The sequence below is a fragment of the Leptopilina heterotoma genome, unplaced genomic scaffold (genome assembly GCF_015476425.1).
Source record: "Leptopilina heterotoma isolate Lh14 unplaced genomic scaffold, ASM1547642v1 Lhet_51, whole genome shotgun sequence".
Classification (NCBI taxonomy): domain Eukaryota; kingdom Metazoa; phylum Arthropoda; class Insecta; order Hymenoptera; family Figitidae; genus Leptopilina; species Leptopilina heterotoma.
Window position 1 is genome coordinate 4,616,928 of NW_025111110.1, and position 23,295 is coordinate 4,640,222.

The 23,295-nt window shown below is 26.0% G+C and overlaps 1 protein-coding gene across 1 annotated transcript; it reads left to right on the forward strand.

Annotated features, from left to right (window-relative positions):
* The first annotated feature begins 8,553 nt into the window (after nucleotides 1–8,553).
* LOC122507820 lies at nucleotides 8,554–9,393 on the forward strand. The gene has a single exon (XM_043620742.1). The coding sequence runs from the start codon at nucleotides 8,554–8,556 to the stop codon at nucleotides 9,391–9,393; it is 840 nt and encodes a 279-aa protein (XP_043476677.1).
* Nucleotides 9,394–23,295: the final 13,902 nt, after the last annotated feature.

Here is a 23,295-nt window from a genome sequence, read left to right on the forward strand (position 1 = left end):
TTATTTCAAAAATATTAAATTATTTGTTTATAAAAATTCAGTTATCTTGAAACAATAGAATTAAAAAATTTCAAAAAACTTATTTTTCAGAATTTTCAAAAAAACTTTACGATAATTCAATTTTATTAAAAAATTTTAAGTGTGCATCATTTTTTAACTTAACTAATAAAAATGTTAATTATTAATCTTCACACAAGGAAACATGAATACACTACACGGTGAGCTTGGATGAAATTCAACCCAAAAGTCATGACCCTTTCTGGTTTATTTTTGATATCATTTAAGTGATGTCTAATAATCATTTTAAGATAAAAATTAAAATAATCGTTGGAGGGAAACTCAAATTATATTGAGTTTTTAATTTTTTTCTAGGTTATTGTACATATTTTCTGAAGGATAATGTTTTAAACAATATTTATTGCTTCAAAAGATATCTTTTAACATTAAAAAACATTCTATTTAGTAAAAACAATATTTTAATATTTATAAAGCTAAAAAATTGTCGAGAAAGTCGAAAAAGTGTGAATTTTTTCGTTTTTCTGAAAATTACTCTTTCATAAGTCATTAAACACTACTATTATGCAAATGTAATTTAAAGTACATAAAATTTCCTGGAAAACTAAACAAGAAAAACTATTCTATCTATTGTCGTTACAGAAATATGATGATTTAAAGTTCGTTTTTAATGAAAAAGTAATTGAAATTTGTCATTAAGTCCAGTTTCTTTGGTGAAATCTTTTTTTCTGGACCTTACTTGAAAACCATATAATAATAATTATGTTTAAAAAAGTTTAATTTTAAACAATTTTAAATAAATAAACTTTTTATTGAACTAACAGAAATCATGTTCATTTATTTTAGAAAATTCAACGAAATTCCATTAACGATTTTTAATTTAATAGTATATATATTTAATATATTTAATAGTATATTTATTTAATAGTAGTGTTTCATGACTTATAAAAGAGTAATTTTCAGAAAAACGAAAAAATTCACACTTTTTCGACTTTTTCGACAATTTTTTAGCTTTATAAATATTAAAATATTGTTTTTACTAAATAGAATGTTTTTTAATGTTAAAAGATATCTTTTGAAGCAATAAATATTGTTTAAAACATTATCCTTCAGAAAATATGTACAATAACCTAGAAAAAAAATTAAAAAATCAATATAATTTGAGTTTCCCTCCAACGATTATTTTAATTTTTATCTTAAAATGATTATTAGACATCACTTAAATAATATCAAAAATAAACCAGAAAGGGTCATGACTTTTGGGTTGAATTTCATCCAAGCTCACCGTGACTAGAATGTGACTCTCTATAAAATTTAATTATTTATCAATTATTAAATTAAAATACTTTGAAAATTCGATTTGTTAAAAAGTTTTTAATGAAATTCTTTAACAAATTTAATTATTTTCAGTTGAATTTCACAAAATTTCTATTAATTCAATAATCTTTTTTAAAATTTATTTACATACTATATTTAAATCAGTGACTGATTTTTTACTATAAAATTAATTATTTTTAACTAATTCAAATTTAGAGAACAGTTTAAATATCTGTAAAAATTAAAGTAAAAAGCGATTTTTTAAAAATAAAAATAAAATTCTGTCTTTCAAAAATAACAGAAAAATTGCTTTTATGAAATAACAATGCGTCCCATGAATTTCAGTAACAATAGTTTTCTATTTTCATCACAATAAAAATAGAAAATTATTTCATTACTGTTTATTTTCCTCATTGAAAAGTGCTCCTTTCTTGTTTTTGAATCGAAAAATTATTTTTTTCAATTATTTTTGAAAGAAAATTTCAAAATCAATAAAAGAGAAAAAAATTTCCGATATTGTTTCATTATTAGCTTCCAGTATAATATACATAAATAATAGTAGCAAACGGAACATATTAAGGCTTTTAGTGAAAAATGGTAACATGGTACACGTAGGAGAAAGAGATTGTAAACAAAAAAGAAATATATATACTGCATATAGAGGAATTGTGAGCAAGGCTTCCAAACCCAAAGTGCATCTACTTTCGTTGTCAGAAGGTTTGCTTTGAGGAAAGTGGCTTATATCCATTTTATGTACCTACTCATTGCTCAAAGAAATATTCCGACATCTAACGCGGGAATGCTTCTATCCTCTCGAAATTTTAATTTAGGATACTCTTTACTTTTTATCTACAAGTTCAATGAGAACATGAAACTGTGAAAAAATTCCTACTATCTTTAACCTGTGACCCATGAAAGTAAGAGTGATATTTTCATTCAACTTTTTTCAATTCTTTCTTTGAAATTTTCTCTCTCTCTCTCTCTCTCTCTCTCACACGCCAGAAACAACTGACAACTACTAATTTAATAATAATATTTTTGCAATAGAAAAATTAAATCCACTTTCAGAATAAGAAAAAAAAGGCACAAGAAAGAAAAGTTTTACTTCATATTTTTTAATTAAATTTTACATTTATAATGAAGATTCTCTTTTAAAGTCTATTATGTTTTCAATTTAATTTATATTTTCGTTTCTTTGCGGGAAATAATAAGAACAAATTGAATTTAGTCGTCAGTGGAAAAATTGTATTTAGAAATAAATCTTGGTTTATATTTAAGAACAAAAACATCTTTATATTTTATTCCTTTAGTTCAATTCATAATTATCATCATTATGCAAACCCAGCTGAAAAAATTCTATAGAATGTCACTAGAACAATTCTATATTATTTATATACATGAATTCTACTAAATTTTTGTGATTTTTAATTAGAAAGAATATAAATTTCGAGAAATAATTTTTTTAGCATTATATTATTATACGGTTACTCCAGGGCTCGAACTAGGTCCGTAATTTGATTAAAAAAGGACAAAAAGTTCGAAAATTGTAAGATATAATTTGGAAAATTTTAGAGAAATTACAAATAATTGCAAAATTTAATTATTTTCAAAAGTAATAAAATTCTTCTAAAAAATTCAATTATGTTCAAAAATTTTTAAAAATTCTCGTCAAAATTTTAATTATCCTTATAAATAATAAAATTCTACTTCGAAATTAAATTATTTTCAAAAATTTTAATAAAATTCTTGGCAAAATTTCAATTATTTTCAAAAATTTTCCTCAATTTAATGATTTTCAATATCTATTATTTTCATAAAATAATAAAAATTTCACAGAAATTCAATTATTTACAAATTTTTTTATAAATTTTTTTGCAATATAATTCAATTATTTTTTGTATTTAAATAATTGAATTCTAGTAGAATTTTCTAATAAAAATTGATATAAAAATTAATTTCAATTAAAAACAAATAAATTTGAAAATTCTCAAAAAACTATTTAAAAAATTATTTAAAAAAATGGATTTATAGAAAAATTAACTCTATAAAAAATAAAATTTTAGAGAAGTTTCAAATCATTACAGAAACACATAATTGTTTTTAAGAATAATAAAATTCTTCGCAGAAATTTAATTATATTCAAAAATAGTAAAATTCTTCTTAGAAATTCAATTATTTTCATAAATAATAAAACTCAATGCAGAATTTCAATTATTTTTAATATAATTGTAATCGAATTTCTCGGAAAATGTAATTATTCTTAAAAGTTTTATTAAAATAAAATTCATTAAAAGATTTTAATTATTTAAAAATTTATTGATAAAATTCTTTATAAAAATTTCAATTTTAAGAAACATGCAATTATTCAATAAATTCATATTTTTGTATTTAAATAATTGAATTTTAGTAGAATTTTCTCATAAACATGGATTTAAAAATGGATTTCAGTTAAAATTTTAGATTGCAATTGAATTTTAAAAGCATCAGAGCGAAAATTTTAAGAAATAATTGAATTTTGAAAAGGTTTCAGATTAAAATTTTTGAAAATTTGAATTTTTTATATTTTTAACTAACAATTCTGTTGAATTAATTTTTTTTTGAGAAACTTTAGTTGCGGATTTTTTTTTTTAAATTATTTAAAGTTTTTATTTTCTAATATATATTTAATTAAAAAATTTACGAATAATTGAAATTTTGTAAAATTGTATTGTAAACAAATGAATTTGAAAATTTTTAAAGAACTTTTTCGAAAATTATTAAAAATAATGCATTTATAGAAGATTAGATGTTTAGTTAAAAACACGAAAAAAAATTCAAATTTGTAAAAGTTACAAATTCAATTATTTTCACAAATAATAAAACTAATCGCAGAATTCCAATTGTTTTTAAAAGTTTTAATAAAAATTTACGTAAACATTTAATTGTTTTCATAAACAATAAAAATTTCACAGGAATTCAACTATTTACAAATTTTTTAAAAATTTCTTCGCAATAATACTATTATTTTCATAAATAATAAAAATTTCACAGGAATTCAATTATTTACAAATTTATAAAAAATTTCTTCACAATAATTCACTTATTTTCATAATTAATAAAATTCTTCTTCTAAATTCAATTATTTTAAAAAGTTTTGTTGAAAATCTACGCAAACATTTCATTATTTTCATAAATAATAAAAATTTCACAGGAATTCAATTATTTACAAATTTTTTAAAAATTCCTTCGCAATAATTCAATTATTTTCATAAATAATAAAATTCTTTTTAGGAATTTAATTATTTTCAATACAATTTTATTTAAATTCGAACTGTTAAATAAGAGTAATCCGAGCTCATTAAAGAGGGTGGTGAAACTTTCAATTATTGAAAAAATTAATTATCTTTGTATTTAAATAATTGAATTCTCGTTAAATTTTCTAATAAAACTTGATTTAAATATGAATTTTAGTTTAAATTTTAAATAATAATTGAATATTAAAAGCAATATAGCGTGAATTTTTAGAAATAATTGAATTTTGAAATTAATTTTTTTTTAAAAGTGTAATCGAATTTTTTTTTATATTATTTGAAATTTTTATTTTCCAATATATATTTAATTAAAGAATTTACGAATAATTGAAATTCGTAAAATTGAATATTGTAAATAAATGGAGTTTGAAAATTGTAGAAGAACTTTTTTGAAAATTAATTGATTTAAAGAACAATTTTAGTGAAAAATTCTTAAAAATAATAATTGAATTGAAATGATGAAAATAATTTTGATGAAGTTACAGTGACAATATTCTTATAATATAAAATAATGATTTTATAAATTTGACATTTTTAATTATTATAAAACATGAAGAAACCGAGTTATCGATATCTTCATGTTTTATAGTTATGAAAAATTTAATTTATAATTTTAAGTAAAATGTCATATAAAATGTCATATAAACCAAATGTAAAATTGAAAACAATATTATAAAATATAATATTATTTTCTAATATTATATATTAGAAAATAAAAGCTTCAAATAATTTCAATATTAAACATTTTAAAAAAATTAATTTTCTGTCTTTCTCTGTCAAATTTGTTCCCACAACATAAAAAAATAATTTTCCCTCGCGTTAAATATTTTATGCCTAGATATGATAATAATTTTGCATATTCATAAGATATTCGCGTATATCGTAAAAAAGAAGCTAAAAAGACAAGTATATTATTTGGTGTGAGGTGATTGATGTTTATAAGAGGGAAATAGAAAAAAAGAGTTAAAAGGCAAAATATATGAAGGAAAACTTATACGCCATACATCACTGGTTTTTGTTTATTTTAATACTCGAAATAAACGAAAGACACTTTTTTTCCTTTAAAAAGGAAATATGTTTACTTTTTGTGTTTCCTGTTAAACTCAAATAACTATGTTGCAACATGAAATATTATAGACTTATAAATCATTAATCAATACAGATACATGTGGGTATATATATGTATAAGATTCGATTTTTCTTTCATTGCTCCGATACACCCAAAGTTGTGCTTTTACATGCGATAATATTTATTGCAAGTAATGATTCTTTATGTTCTACTGAAATCTACAAGTTTAAAAAAAAGTATCCAAACATATTTCAAGATAATATTTAATAATTTAATGTGAGATATTTTTTTGTTTTTTAATAATAATTGGATAATTTTTTGTTTATTTTTTAGTAGTATTTTAAGATAACGGAATATATTACATTACTATATTTTATGATAGTTAAAGAAGATATTTTTGAATTATAGGTATATATTTTTTAATTTATATTCTAATATGAAACTTTCAATTTTTTCTATTTCTAACAATAATTACTTTTTAAATAACTTCGTTCTTTAAGAACTATCATAAAGTTATTACTTATAAATTATTTAATGAATAATTTCACTTAAAAATTTCGAAAGTAATTGAATTTTAAAAGAGTTGCGTTTACAATTTTCATAAATAGAAGAACTTCAAAAATTTTTAATATAATTCAAATTCTTCTGAAATTGTAGTTAAACTTTTGAAAAATATTAATTAAAAACAATAAAAAAAAATTGAATTTTAAAGAAGTTACAAATTCTTGCAGAAATTCAATTATTTTCAAAAGGAATAAAATTATTCTCAAAAATTCAGTTATGTTAAACATTTTTTAAAATATCGTCCAAATTTCTATTATCTTTATAAATAATAAAATTCTTCTTCTAAATTAAATTATTTTCATAAAAAATAAAAATTTCACAGGAATTCAATTATTTACAAATTTATAAAAAATTTCTTCGCAATAATTCAATTAATTTCATAAATAATACAATTTTTTACAGGGATTCAATTATTATTTTCATAGATAATAAAACTCATTGGAGAATTTCAATTATTTTTAATACAATTTTAATTGAATTCCTCTACAAATAAAGTTATTCTTAAAATTTTTATTGAAATTCGTCAAAAGAATTCAATTATTTTAAAATTTGGCGATAAAATTCTTTAAGAGAATTCAATTTTAGAAACTTTCAATTATTCAAAAACTTATTTATTTTTGTATTTAAATAATTGAATTCTCGTTAAATTTTCTAATATAAATTGATTTAAAAATGAATTTTAATTTAAATTTTAGATAATAATTGAATATTAAAAAGCATTAAAGCTTGAATTTTTAGAAATAATTGAATTTTTAAAAGGTTTCATATTCAAATCTTTGAAAATCTGAATTTTTCAAAATTATTATCAAAAGTAATAAAGTTCTTTGCAGAAATTCGACTATATTCAAAACTTTTTAAAAATCTTATAATTTTAATTATCTTTATAAAAAGCAAAATTCTTCGCCGAAATTCAATTATTTTCATAAATTTTAATAAAATTATAACATGATTTTTAGAAACAATTGAATTTTGAAAAATTTGAAAATTAAAATCTTTGCAAATCAGAATTCTTCGCAATCTTAACTAAAAAATTTTGTAGAATTAATTTTTTTTTAAAAGTTTTATTGCATTTAGAAAAAAAATTATTTTAGGTTTTTATTTTCTAATATTATATTTAACTGGAGAATTTATGAATAATCGAAATTTCCTAAAATTGAATTGTAAACAAATGGATTTGAAAATTCTCAAAGAACTTTTTCAAAAATTATGAAAAACAATTGATTTAAAGAAGAATTTTAGTTAAAAATTCTAGAAAATAATAATTGAATGAAAATGATGAAAATAATATTGAAGAAGTTACAGTAACAATTTTCTTATAATATTAAAAAATGTTTTTATCACTCGGTCATTTTTAATTATTATAAAACATGAAGTCATCAATCACTCCGAGTCAAAGACTCGGTGTAATTGATGTATTCATGTTTTATAATAATATTCTCATAAGTTTGTAGCGTTCTCTACAATATTTTTATATAATTTTCAAATATTTTTAATGAAATAATGAAATAGGAATTTTCTACACTTATTCTACTTTTTCGCAATTCAGGTTTAACGCTTAGGTCTTGTCTGGCCCTTTTCTTTGTGTCTAATGAGTTTTTAACGTTCTAGCTTTGTCATGCCCCTAAGTCCGACTCTCTGTCTCCAACTTTACCTTTGAATTACGTGTTTAGAATGAATCTTTACGTCATATTAGTCTAGACATAGAAATGCATTTTTAATTACTTTTAATAGGTTTTTAATGTACTTTCTTGTATAAGAAGCATCGATCTTCTGTGTAAAGTTCAGTTCAATTTTGAGAGCATTTCAACAAGCACCTACGTTAACGAGAAATTCCGCGAGTAAATTCGTATCTTTTATTTCGTGATCGAAACCTTAACATTTCACTATCTTTCATATTTTGTGTATGTAATTTTGTTATTGATTAAATAAATGTTGTTATTAATTTGAGAAATTAATTGTGTCACACAATCCTAACAATCCCACAAATTGGTGACCCCGACGTGATCGTGAATTATTTTTCGTGGGACAAAGTGACAATTAACTGACATCAAGGCGACCATCAAGTGCCAACAAAGTGACAACCAAGTGAAAACAAAGTGCCAATTAAGTGACAACAAAGCGACCATCAAGTGACAATTAAGTGATAAAAAGTGACAACAAAGTGACAATCAAGTGATACGAAAATAGTCGACAAAGTGAAAAATTTACTCGTGACACTGAGACTTTGTGACAATTTTTTTTTATTTTTTGACATTCTATTTTATTTTTTGACATTCATTTTTTTTTTAATAAGTCAAAATGACAAATGTTACAGTGGGCAACGAAACTATCGAAAGAATAGCAGTTAAAGTGCCAATATTCATGCCTGAGGATCCTGAATTGTGGTTTTTGTTGCTCGAAAGTAGTTTTGATGCAGCTGGAATTACTCAGGATGCAACAAAATTCGGTCACGCGCTCAGTGCTTTAGACCCGCGATATTCCGTGGAAATCCGTGACGTGTTGCTCAAACCGAAAGCTGAGCGGACTTTTGAACTTCTCAAAAAGGAACTCATCAGCCGAATGGGAACTTCACAGGAACAAAACACGCGACGTCTCCTGGAAAACGAACCTCTCGGTGACAGAAAACCAACGCAGTTTTTACGCCATCTTCGCAACCTGGCGGGAAGTAATTTCCCCGATGATGTTTTGCAGACCCTTTGGCTCGGCCGTTTACCAAAACACATGCAGGCCATGCTTGCAGCACACAGGGACCTTCCCTTGGACAAACGAGCTGAGATCGCCGACTCTGTCGCGGAAGCTTACGGAAGCTTGTGCAACGTTGCGGAAACACGTACAGCTGTTTCGGCCGCAACAACAAGTTCCACTACGGGAACATCGTTTGAGGCCCGGTTTGCCAGCCTTGAACAGTCTCTCGCGCTAGTGCTCCAGAAGTTTGCCTCCTTGGAAGTGAACCAAGTGTCGCGAGGACGAGATCGCTCTCACTCAAGATCACAATTTCGATCTCGATCACACTCTCGAAATCGACATCAACGATCCAGTGATATGTGTTGGTATCATTGGAAATTCGGGAAAGACGCTAAAAAATGTGAGAAACCTTGCAAATTCTCTAGTGCGGAAAACGAGTCGGGAAGTCGTTAATGTCGGCCAACGACATCTCTCCCGGTAAATCGCGCCGACTATTTTTAACAGACGAATCTTCAAGGATAAGGTTCCTCGTCGACACAGGTGCTGATCTGTGTGTCTTTCCGCGTGTGCAACTTCCTCAACCTCGTGAGAAATCAACTTACGAACTTTTCGCGGCTAACGGGACACTTATCGCAACTTACGGAACGCAAATTTTAAATTTAAATTTTGGTTTGCGTCGCCAATTTACATGGAGATTTGTCGTCGCCGACGTGGAAAAACCGATCATCGGTGCTGACTTCCTGGCACATTACGGACTCCTGGTGGACCTGCAGAAACAACGGCTTCTCGACCAAGTCACTCATCTTACCTCCCAGGGCGAGGTGATTGAGTGCGAGGTTTCCAGCATCAAGACCATCACTGGGTCATCACGTTTCCACGAGCTTCTGCAGCGGTTCTCGGAAATAACTCGTCCGGAGGGAACAACTCGGACTGTCCAGCACTCAACAAGACATCACATCCTGACAACTCCTGGACCACCTGTGGCGCAAAAGCCACGACGACTTGCTCCCGACAAACTGAAAATTGCCAAGGCTGACTTCGCTACATTGGTCAAGCTGGGGATTGCTCAACCATCGAAGGCTTCCTGGTCATCACCACTGCACATGGTCCCGAAGAAGGGGGACGAGTGGAGGCCGTGTGGCGACTATCGTGCTCTCAACGCGAGGACCTTCCCTGATAGGTATCCGATGAGGCACATCCAGGACTTCTCACATGCTCTACGTGGTAAGACCATATTTTCCACCATAGATCTTGTTCGAGCCTTCAACCAGATCCCGGTCGCCGAGGAGGATATCCCGAAGACAGCCATCACCACACCTTTTGGACTCTTCGAGTTCAAATTCATGACCTTTGGTTTGCGGAATGCTGCGCAGACGTTCCAACGCTTCATGGACGAAGTGCTCCAGGGTTTGGACTTCTGCTACGTATACATCGACGACATCCTGATAGCATCTGCGACACCTGAGCAACATCTGGGACACCTGGAGATCATCTTCGAGAGACTGAAGAAGTACGGAGTGATCGTCAACCCAGCCAAATGCGTATTTGGCCAACCTGAAGTTAAATTCCTTGGGTACTTGGTCTCAGCTGCAGGAACCAAGCCCCTGCCAGACAAGGTTGATGCCATCCGTGCCTACACTCGCCCGGAAACAGTTAAGCAGCTCCGTAAGTTCCTTGGAATGATTAACTTTTATAGACGTTTCCTTCCAAATGCAGCCAAGGTCCAGGCGCCGCTCAACAATCTGCTGCAGGGGAACCTAAAAGGAAAAGCTCCAGTTACCTGGACTCCAGACTCCATCAAGGCGTTTGAAGCTAGCAAAGAGAGTCTCGCTGAGGCAACCTTGCTTGCTCATCCTGATGCTGATGCACCACTGGCCATCTTCTGCGACGCCTCCGACTTCGCTGTAGGAGCCTCCTTACAACAACTGGTCGATGGCAGCTGGCAGCCCTTGAACTTCTTCTCCAAGAAGTTGAGTCCTGCTGAGACGAAGTATGGAGCGTATGACCGTGAGCTCCTGGTGATCTACTTGGCCATCAAACAATTCCGACATATGGTCGAAGGACGATCATTCACCATCTACACTGATCACAAGCCCATCACCTATGCGTTCCAGAAGAAGAATGATCAGTGTTCTCCACGTCAGTTTCGCCATCTGGAATTCATCAGTCAATTCTCAACCGACATCCGTCACATCTCAGGAGAGGACAATGTTGTAGCAGATGCTCTGTCACGCATCTCTACAATTGAAACAATCCTGGACTACGATGCCCTAGCAGCCGCTCAGCGTGACGACATGGAGCTAAAGACAATCCTGGAAGATGCAGAATCTTCCCTACAACTGAAGCTGATCCGGATTCCTGATGCAGATGTCTCGATTTTCTGTGACGTATCCACTAGGTCAGCACGACCCTACATCACAGAAAAATTCCGGAAAGCAGCCTTCAACACCATCCACAACCTCTCTCATCCTGGAGTTAAATCTACGGTCAAGCTCGTAACACAGCGTTACGTATGGCCGTCGATTAAATCTGATTGCAGGAATTGGGCTCGCAGCTGTATCAACTGTCAAAAGTCGAAAGTCTCACGCCATGTCCTATCTCCAATAGGCAACTTCTCACCACCGTCATCACGATTCGAGCATGTCCACCTGGACATCGTCATCATGCCATCATCTGAGGGACATCGTTACTGCCTCACCATGGTTGACCGATTCACTAGGTGGCCTGAAGCAGTACCAATGGAAAATCAGGAAGCTGAAACTGTTGCTCGAGCATTCTACAACACCTGGGTTTCTCGATTTGGAACTCCGCTGAGGATCACCACCGATCAAGGTCGTCAGTTTGAGTCGTACTTATTTAAACAACTAAATCGTTTATTAGGTACAACTCATCTTCGCACGACTGCTTATCATCCATCTGCCAATGGAATGGTAGAACGACTACACCGTCAGCTGAAAGCAGCAATCATGTGCCATCAAACCAACCGATGGACGGAAGTGCTACCAACTGTGCTGCTTGGAATTAGAGCAGCTTGGAAGGACGACATCGAAGCAACATCAGCTGACTTAGTGTATGGTCAGTCTCTTCGCCTCCCTGGTGAATTCCTGGGGGACAACAACAGCAGCGACTTCGACAACTCTCTCGTTCCAGCTGATTTTGTTGTGGGTCTTCAACAACAGCTACGGAACATCAAGCCTACTGGAGGATCTCGCCATGGAGTTAGGAGGACTTTTGTCTTCAAGGACCTTGCGACAACTGAGCAAGTCCTGGTAAGACACGATTCTCCTAAGCAACCACTTCAGCAGCCCTACGACGGTCCCTACAAGGTCATCAGAAGGTTCGAGAAAACCTTCCTCGTCAACATCAACGGTCGTGACGTTAATATCTCGATAGACCGTCTGAAACCAGCTTATATTTTGGCTGGTGATCCTGAGGCCAACATCCAATCATCTCCCGATACCAGCAGCCAGGAGGCTGCACCCACGGAGCAGTTACCACCACCAGAACGAGAGGAAGTTTTGGTACCACACTCTACAAGATCTGGAAGACGTGTACGCTTCCCTGACCGCCTGCAAGGTGGTTTCTCATAATCGTTAACCACTAGCAGGGGGGTACTGTAGCGTTCTCTACAATATTTTTATATAATTTTCAAATATTTTTAATGAAATAATGAAATAGGAATTTTCTACACTTATTCTACTTTTTCGCAATTCAGGTTTAACGCTTAGGTCTTGTCTGGCCCTTTTCTTTGTGTCTAATGAGTTTTTAACGTTCTAGCTTTGTCATGCCCCTAAGTCCGACTCTCTGTCTCCAACTTTACCTTTGAATTACGTGTTTAGAATGAATCTTTACGTCATATTAGTCTAGACATAGAAATGCATTTTTAATTACTTTTAATAGGTTTTTAATGTACTTTCTTGTATAAGAAGCATCGATCTTCTGTGTAAAGTTCAGTTCAATTTTGAGAGCATTTCAACAAGCACCTACGTTAACGAGAAATTCCGCGAGTAAATTCGTATCTTTTATTTCGTGATCGAAACCTTAACATTTCACTATCTTTCATATTTTGTGTATGTAATTTTGTTATTGATTAAATAAATGTTGTTATTAATTTGAGAAATTAATTGTGTCACACAATCCTAACAATCCCACAAGTTGTTGAATTTCAAAAAGGTTTTAATTTGAAATTTTTCAAATTCTTAATTCCTATATGAAAATATAATAATGATTAAATATTAATTTTTTATTATAAATATTAGAATAAATAAATAATAATAAAAATAAATAAAAATAATTAATAATAAATATTTATTTTTTTTTAGTATCCAATCATTTTGAGAGTGAATCAGAATATTTTTTAAAGTCAGGGGAAAAGTCAATAATTGTATCTGATAATCAGGGAAAAACAAAATTATATTTTCGTGGCAAATAACTTTAAAATTTATAATTTATAAAATTAAGTGGGTGTTGATAACTAGATACTAGTTTTAGCTTCATATCGAGTGTATTTTAATTTTGTACCTAAATATTATTTATATTCTAATTTTTGGGAAAATATTGAAAACAGAAAAGATAGTTTCGATCATTTTGAATGTTGAAAATTTTAGTGAAATGAAAACCATAAATAAAATATAATCAACTTTAGGAAAAAGAAAACCTTTTCTTTTTCGAAACCCAATAAACTCGGGATTGTAATTTTTTCCTAAAATTTCCCAAATGAAACTTGTCGAATTTATAAAGAATTACTATCGGTAATTTTTATGAAAATAAATGTTCAATTTCGATTTTCTATGGATGGTTTTTTTTCTTCTTTTTTTTTTGAGAAATGTATTGCGATATATTTTCGTTTCTTGTTACATTTAGTCGTGAGAGAAGGAAAGAGAGAGATAGAGAATGGTTGAGTGAATTTTCAGAGAGAGAGTGAGAGCGGAAGATAGGACCAACGGAAGAGACATTTTTCTTTTTATATAACGCAGACGGACATTTTTATGGCGCGGAAATCCCTATATCTTATACATAGTTTTCGAGGGCACACGTACCTTTTCGTGCAATTTACTCAATGAAGATCGTTTAGTGACAACTACCTACTTAGGCTTTAATAGCACCACGAGCTTTGTCTCGGTTTACAAAAAGCATTAACTTCATTGTCTTTATTCTACATAAAGGTGTATAATTCACTCTTGTAAATTTTAAGTGCTTTCATTTATGTGCGTCTTAATTTTATTATAATGAAGCGCCTCTATATACGTACTCTGTCACATATTGCTTTAATCGTTATGAGAATGTATAGATATCTATAGATTTTAGATAGAACATTATTAAAGGTACTTCTTGAGATCTTTAATTAACACCTGCGCCTTGTGACTGTGCAATTTTTCTTTTCGTTCTTTTCATAAAGAATGGAAAATCAATTAATTAATTAAGATATCAAGAATTGGAAAATTATACAGTTTTTAAAAATTTTTTGTTTATATAATCTCTTTTCGAAAGGAGGAAAAATTTCCATCTCTCGTTTAGTACTTTATTAAATTTTTAAATATATGAATGAATTATCATAAAGAATTTTATCAAATTTTTAAAAAAGTAAGAAAAACGTCGTTTTATTTGAATTTCCGAAACAATGGAAACATGTGTAAAAAGGAAAATTATTTGAAAAGGAAAATAAGAGTTATAATCTACCTTTATTTTTTTTATCACAAGTTCCTTATTTTATGAAAGTTTAAGAAGATAAAGAAAGAAATAATTTACTTTGAATGAAATAATTCAATAAATGTATAAAGTTTATAAATAGGATCAAAAGAATTGACGCTTACAAGGAGGGACGAATTTTCAATCAGACATAAACGGTTTATTTTCAACTAAAGGAAACGTCACTTAAATTTCACGATAGCTTATTCTCACGGATATATACAGAGTGTCGTTATGTATCAGGTCATTTTGACATATGACATCCCGCATGGGACCCAATTTTCTATATATGAAATAATTACGTTAAAGTCAATATTTCACAGAGAAAATATCAATTTCAATTAATTTGTGTTATACGAAACACGTGTAGTAACAACTGTAATTGTAATTCAATTATTCTTTTAAACTTGTAAACTTTGTAATTAATTATTATAACCCCAATAATAGAAAATTTATATTCCGCAGTAGAAAAAAGCTTTTTTGCGATAAAAAATAAATATAAAAAATAAAAATAAATTAACTCTTTTATTACTCTTCAAATATAATAAATATTAATAAATAAATATTCAATATTTCAAAACAAATAATTAAACACTAAATTTTAGGCTATTGATAAATATTTTGTTGTTGTTTTTGACGCGTCTGTCGTAATGGTGCGGTTAGCGGATTACTCACTCAATCGAATAATTTTTTTTTTTTTAATAAATAATTAATTAAAAAATTTTTTATTTTGTTAATCTTTGAGCACTAATTGAGCACTAATTAATGGTATAATTCAAATTCATTTTTATGAAAGTGGTTCGGACAGCTTCACAGACCTATAAATAACAGGAATCACAGTGGTCCTTTTATTTAAAAATAAGTGCAAAGATAAATTATTTTCAAAAAATAGATGCCAAGAAAGTGTCAAAACAAAAATAGACAAAATGAAGTTAAAAAATAATATACAAAATAAGTAATTTGTAGGTATTTATTCAACTTTTGATGAATTTAATTTCTTTTTTCATAATCAGAGATCAAAGAGTTTATAATTTATTCACAGAAGTGACAATTTTTTTTAGCAATAAAAATTAGGAATAAACAAAATTTCTATTATTGAAATTCAGATTCTTTGAAATACATAGCAAGTTATGTCTGTAAAGTTTTGAAAAAATTTAAAACTAAAAAAACTTATTTATTTCTTTTTCAAATTCAAATTTTATATTATAAATTTATAATAATATAAAGTCATGTTCGAAGAAAACCAATTTATGAACTTCATCTTTAAATCAATTATTATTTTAAATAATTTTCCGAAATTTCTTCTACAATTCAATTATTTAAATTAAAAACTCAATTTTTTATAATAATTGTAACTGTCCATGTTTTTTCCTTAAGTTTTTAAGATATAATATTTTCAAAAAATTATAATAAAAAAATTCTTATAATCAATTTTTTAAAAATATTTTTAAATAATTTTTGAAAGAAAATAATTTTCTAATTATATACAATTGAAAAATTTTCAAACAATTGAAATTTGATAAAATCTTTTAAAAATAATTGAATTTTTGAAAAATATAAATATAAATCATCAAATTTTCGAAGAATTTTAATTATAAATATGACCATGATTTTTCCGATATTTTAAAAAGTCGGAAAAAGTAAATTTTTATTTACTTTGTTCTAAGATAATTGAATTTTAAAAAATTATGAATAAACAATTATAAGAATTAGATTTTAAAAATATGTAATGTTTCGAAAATAATTGAATTTCTTAAATGAATTTTTGTATAATTTTAATAAACTAATTAATTTTTTTTTAAATTTTATTTAAAAATTGTGAATATGATTTATTTCTCCAAAATGTTAAAAATAATTCTAAAATGTTATCATTTTTTGTATGTATTTGAATTTTCGGAAATATGTAATTGAAAATACTGAAAGTATTAAATTTTAAAAATTTAGAAGCTAATATGCATAATTATTTTTATTGAATTTCATTTTTATATTTACATCTAAAGATTTTTTGAATTTTTCCAGAATTTTTATTAACATAATAAAATTCAACAGAAATCAAAGTAAGTTGCACTTTTTTACTAAAAATTGTGGCATTTTGTTTCAATGTTTGGAAGAAAAATCTAAAAAGTCGACATTTTTTAAAATAAGTCGAAGAAAGTCTCAATTTTTTTAATTTCCCTGACAAAAAACTTTCTTTTTGACATTTCCCTGACTTTACTGAAATGAATAAATCATCAGTTTCAAAATAAAATATTATTTGTGTTAAATAAATTAATTCATATTAGATTCAATTAATTATTTACTTGATTCAATTAAGATTTATTTGGTTGAAATTAATGTAATTCAAGTAATTCAAATTATTTGAATCAAGCATATTTTTTAGATCAAATTAAAAATTAGTTGAACCAAGTAAAAATATTTTTTAAATAATTTGAATTCATGGAATCAAATAAATTTATTTCTTCACAAATTCTTGACGAATCAAATCCAGAGTCAACTAAAATTTTAATTAAAAATTTTAAAAAATTAATATTTATTAATGTAGATTAGGAGATAATAAAAAAAATTATTTGATTCAAGTAAATATTTATTTGACAATAGACAATTAAACGGTTATTTGAATCAAATAAATTTTCTTTCAGTGTATTTACAAACATTTACAAATATTATTGACAATTATTATCAATTCTACTTTATTTTAGAAAATAGAAAGATTCAGAAAATAAAAATAATAAATATAGACAATTCTGTATTTACAAATAGTATTTGCATAAATATTAATTATTTTCCATATCATTCGATGTTTTTTTTTTACGATAATAAACATTTTTAGAAGCATTTACGGTAAAAGATGAGCCTTTAATATAATACAATCGTCTAGTGATTGTACAAACGAAACAATGAAAATTTAATTAACTCTCATTGCGCTTCATCATCTGTATGTGTTGCAAATTGTGAAAACGTTTTTCCAATCGACAAATTCAAACGCAAAATATATTTCCCTTTCGGATTGAAAATTTTATTTCGCCTAAGAAGCAAAGATGGGGAAAAATTTAACAAACAAAAAATTCAATATCAAAATGTACATCTTGTGCGTTTCGAGAAGCTATATGTATGTATATGTAAAATCAATCAATTATTCCAAAGATGTGCATTATTCTAAGAAGAGAAATACAAACATTCAAAATAGAAAACAAATAATAACGTGTGTGCGCGCGCCCATTGCCCTTTTTTGTCAGGAAGAAAAGAGAGTGAAAAATTTATTATACCTTTAATCATTTATTGCTACAAACGATAATTGTTGTACTTTTTTATACTTTTTTATTTTTTTTATCATATTTTAGTATTTTGCAATAAATAATTTTTGTAAACAATTATTTCAGAGAAAAAATTTTCTAAAAATAAAATAAAATAAAAATTTTCCAAAAGTAAATAATAAATAAACTTTAGTTTACTGTAAAATCGAAACTAAAACGATTAGAAAGTTATCTGTAATTTTTCGAATGAACGATATTTTTTTACTTTCTTTCAATTTTATTATTACTTTTCATTTTCTGTATTTAAAAAACTCAAGTCCAAACTAAGTGAATGTTTAATTTATTTCGTATTTTACCTTGGAACAGTAATTAATTGAATATATTAAAAAAAGAAAAGTTTTTTATTTATTTGAACGTCCAGTGTGCTTTAGAAAATTTGAAGAAAAAAAATTCGAAAATTTTTTCTAAATAGAGGCAGAAAAAAATAACAAAACAATTTTTTAAGAAAAGAAAACCAAAATGACTGGAAGAAGAATAGAAACAAAAAAAAGTTTTAAAAAAATTAGAAAAACACTAAAAATAGGAAAAATAAAAAGAAAAAGTAAAAATAAGAAATAAAAAAAATATAGGAAAAATAAAACAGAACCATTGAAATTTAAAACAAGTTTCACTCTTGTATATCGCATTATTCGTTTATATATATATACGGAAAGATATATTTTAAAGACACAAAATCCACAAGTTCTCTACAATTTAAACCCCGAGAAACACGCCTTAGTAATCCACAAGTGGGGATTTAAAGGAAATGAACGAGAATGAAAACAAGGAGTTCCCTTCATCAAGAAAATTGAGTAGAGACGACGCAAAGCATCAGCTTCCTCAATTACAAAAGATCAGAACAAATTTTTCTTCTTTTTTTTCTTTTCTTTTTTCTAAAAACAAATATCGATAATTTGTAGGCAAGGGAAACTTTCGCTAAAATAAATAAAATGGATAACAAATGTTTTCAATTTAAATCCATATATCAAACCACCACTGCAATTAATACTACTAAATCAAGAGTATAATTTAGATATATTATTGAGTTATAATAACAATTGGGAATAGAGATACCACTAAATTCACGATGAGATGAACAATAGTGTATTATAGTAACCTGACTAAATATTCAGTTCGTTTATGTTAGGGAATAGATTCTATATTTGTCTATACATGTATCTAAATATAATATTTCATCTTTGATTTTCATTTTAAGAAAAAATTCAAGATTTTAATTATATAGAAATTTCAGTTTAATTGGCCAAGATTTCGAATATCATTTATTTTGAGGCATTATTTTATTTTCAAGATTACGCACATACACTTAAAACATTTTTTTTAAATTCAAGCATAAGTAGGCAACCAAAAAATATGTTTGAATTAAACATTCCGCATTGTTATATTTATCTTTTTTAAATAAATATTTAGTCATTATAATTTTTCCATAAGAATTAAGATTTTCAGAAATTTTAAATTTAAACCTTTTTGAAATTAAACAACTTATACAAAATTTGTTATAAAACATGAAGAAATCGATCACTCCGGAGCAATCGATATCTTCATGTTTTAAAATAATTAAAAATGACCGACTCATAAAATCATTATTTTATATTATAAGAATATTATTACTCTTACTCCTTGAAAATTATTTTCAAAATTTCAATTCAATTATTGTTTTCCAGAATTTTTAACTAAAATTCTTCTTTAAATTAATTATTTTTAATATTTTTTGAAAAATTTCTTTGAAAATTTTTCAAATCCTTTTGTTTACAATTCAATTTTACAAAAATTTCATCGATTATTCGGAAATTCTTCAATCAAATATATATATTAGAAAATAAAAGCTTCAAATAACTTAAAATAAATTCAATTAAACTTTTTTAAAAAAATTAAACCTACACAATTTTCAGTGAAAAGTATGAAAAATTCAAACATTCAAAGATTATAATTTGAAATCTGTTTTCAAAATTCAATTATTTTTAAAAATTTACGCTATAATAGTTTCTTTCTAAATTTGAATTAATAAAAATGTTTACTAATTGGAATTAGTGACTGACTTTTTGCTTTTGAATTAGTAAATTTTACTATTAATTTAGTAGAAACGACTATTTATTAGTAATATCTGCTAATTCAAAAGCAAAAAGTCAGTCGCACTATAATTCAAATTAAAAAACATTTTTACTAATTCAAATTTACAGAAAAGTTTAATATTCAATTATTATCTAAAATTTTAATTGAAATTCATATTTAAATCAATTTTTTTTTAGAAAATTTCACGAGAATTAAATTATTTAAATAAAAAAATAAATAACTTATTGAAGAATTGAATACTTTTTAAAATTGAACTCCTATAAAGAATTTTATCAACAAATTTTTAAATACGTAATTAAAATTCCTTTGACGAATTTTAAAAACGTTTTTAATAATAATTTCATTTTTCGAGAAATTAGATTAAAATTGTATTAAAAATAATTGAATATCTGTAAAACATTTGATTAAATTGAGAAAAGTTTTTGAAAATAATTGAAATTTTGACAAGAATTTTAATTTGATGAATTTTAATAAAATTTTTAAGAATAATTACATTTTTCGACAAATTCCATTAAAATTTTGATTAAAAACAATTGAAATTCTGCGATGAGTTTTATTATTTATGAAAATAATTGAAAACCTATAAAGTTTTTTATTATTTATAAAAAAAATTGAATCTCTGTAAAAAATTTGATTATTTATGAAAATAATTGAATTATTGCGAAGAAATTTATTAAGAATTTGTAAATAATAGAATTCCTGTGAAATTTTTATTATTTAATTAATTCATTCAAAATTGAAATTTTACAAAATTCCAAATTACAACCTTTTGAAGTTTATCTATTTATGAAAATTGTAAACGCAACGCTTTCAAAATCGAATTAATTTTGAAATATTTAAGAAAAAAAATATTTCGCACTTTTCAACGTTTGAAACTTTAGGAAAATAATATTTTAGAATTATTAAAATTTTATATTACTTTAAATATTAAATTTATGTAAAATTTAAATTTATTTAGGTAATTCATTCATATTCTAAAATTTATACCAAATAAACTACATTTGAAATAATAATTCCTGCATTTATTTAATTGCAAACATTATTTAATTGATTAGCATAAAAATTACATTAAAAAATTACATGAAAATACATTAAAAAACAATTATTTTGACAGTTTAAATTGAAGAAATAAATAAATTTAATTAATAAATAATTTAGCAATAAACGAATCATTAATTGACAAATTAATTAATAATTGATTAGTAATAATTTATTTACTTAATTGATAATTAATTAGTAATTTAATTTATTTACATTTTATGTCCCTAAAGTTTCGAACATTCATATATGGACGACGATATATTTATTACTTCTTTCCATTTAAATTTAATTACAGAATAGTATTGTTCTTTATAATTAAAAATTTAAAATAAAAATTTTTAAGTAAATAAATATTCATAGTTACAATTTTTTTTATTTAAGACAGGTAATTTTTTAAACTATTGACGCCCAAAAAGAAACATATATCATTCATTTGAACGTTCAAAAATTTATGAAAATTATATTTTAAATTCGTTTTTATTTTAAATTTATTTAAATTTTAAACTAATTACAATTTTAAATTTATCTGAATCTTAAATTTACTTATCTAAATTTTTAATTTATTTAATTTATTTATGCTCTTAATTTATTGAAATCAAAACTTCATTCGAAACAATAATTCCTGTATTTGAAGCAAACATTATTTAATTGATCTAAATAAAAACTGTTACATAAAAATATTATCCAATAATAAACAATACACTATTTGAATACAAAAAAAAATTTCACTGTCTACGAGCTTTAAAATTTCTAGTTTAATAGCAATTTACTTTTAAAATACGTTTTTTTAAGAAACTTTTTTTCTCCACCTTGAAAAAAAATAGAATAAAATTTAAAACTTCCTTCACTTTAATCAAATAATTTTTTTTCTTTTTGGAAAAAAAAGAAAAAATTTTTTACTCCCTACTTTTAATGAAAAATCATCATAAACTTGTCTTATATTAGATTTCACTTTTTCCAACAAGAAATAATTGAAGACAAAAAAAATAAATTCCAAAAACAATTATTAATTTTCAAAAGTTAGTTGTTCGTAGAAAAAGAGTAGATAAGAAAAAAAAAACTAACTCACTTCATTCTTATTCATGGAATATTAAATGATATCATAAAATACTTTGCAGAGTCTTATTCTTCATAAATAAACGAAAAATATTTGATTAGTCTTGAATTGACGAGTGTTTGATTGTACGGATTAAACTTATACTTTAAATCGCAATAAAATTCAAGCAACTACCATAAAAGAGCGACGATTTTACTATACAGTAACTTTGAAATCATTAAACTGTTATATAAACTTACATTTAAATGGTAATTACTTCTTTTGTTTTTATTACAGAAAAAAAAAAAAGACTTTGTCACTTTTGACGCGCACAATTATACTAACACCCCCAACAATTATTTCTATTGATCTACGAATAAATTTTAATTATTAATTTTTTTTTTCCCCTGTGAAGAAAAAAATATGAATAAAAGCAATTCAAATGAAAAAATTCCAATTTTGCATAATTTTTTCTTGCACTTATTTAATTTCTTTTCTAATGAAAAATTAAGAAGAAAATTATGCGTAAACTTGACGTGAAAGATAATTTTTTGAAGGATGCTGCAAGCTCCTCTTTTTTAATAACAGAAATATGTCTTCCTTGAGAATTATCTGCATTTATGACACTTTTCAACCTTGACTCTTGAATATGTCAACAGGATATTTATTATTATGGACACTTTAAGAAAGGTCATATAATTCATATATTTTTATATTCAGAAAATATATATATTTAAAAAAAACACTTAAATTTTCAAAAAAAATTTCCCTCACACATTTTTTAAGATAATAATAAAACTTAATATTCCATTTTTTAATATATTTATAGGACCATATTTCTTCTCCCAACTGAATATAAAAAATATATACACCTAGACATAATTTTTACGGTATTTTTATATTTTAAACCAAAATCAGAATAAAATATAAGCAGATGATAATTATATTTAATGTTACAGTAAAACATTCTCGAAATTTAAAAAAAAGTCGAACGAAATTGTTTTCACGAAAAATATTTCCAATTACTGATTGAAAAAAAAAACTGAAAATAAACATATTTTTTTTTAAACGTGACTCAAAATTTTAATTTCAAGAAAAAATAAATATTCCTTTAGAACTTTAGTCGAAAAGAAATTTTTACGACTTTTGAATAATCAAGCTGTTTTTTAATTTCAATTTTTTTAAATATCGAGAGACAAAATAAAT

Bases quoted from the DNA above. Each gene is read 5' to 3' on its own strand.
- LOC122507820 (XM_043620742.1), top strand. From the start codon at position 8,554: ATGACAAATGTTACAGTGGGCAACGAAACTATCGAAAGAATAGCAGTT.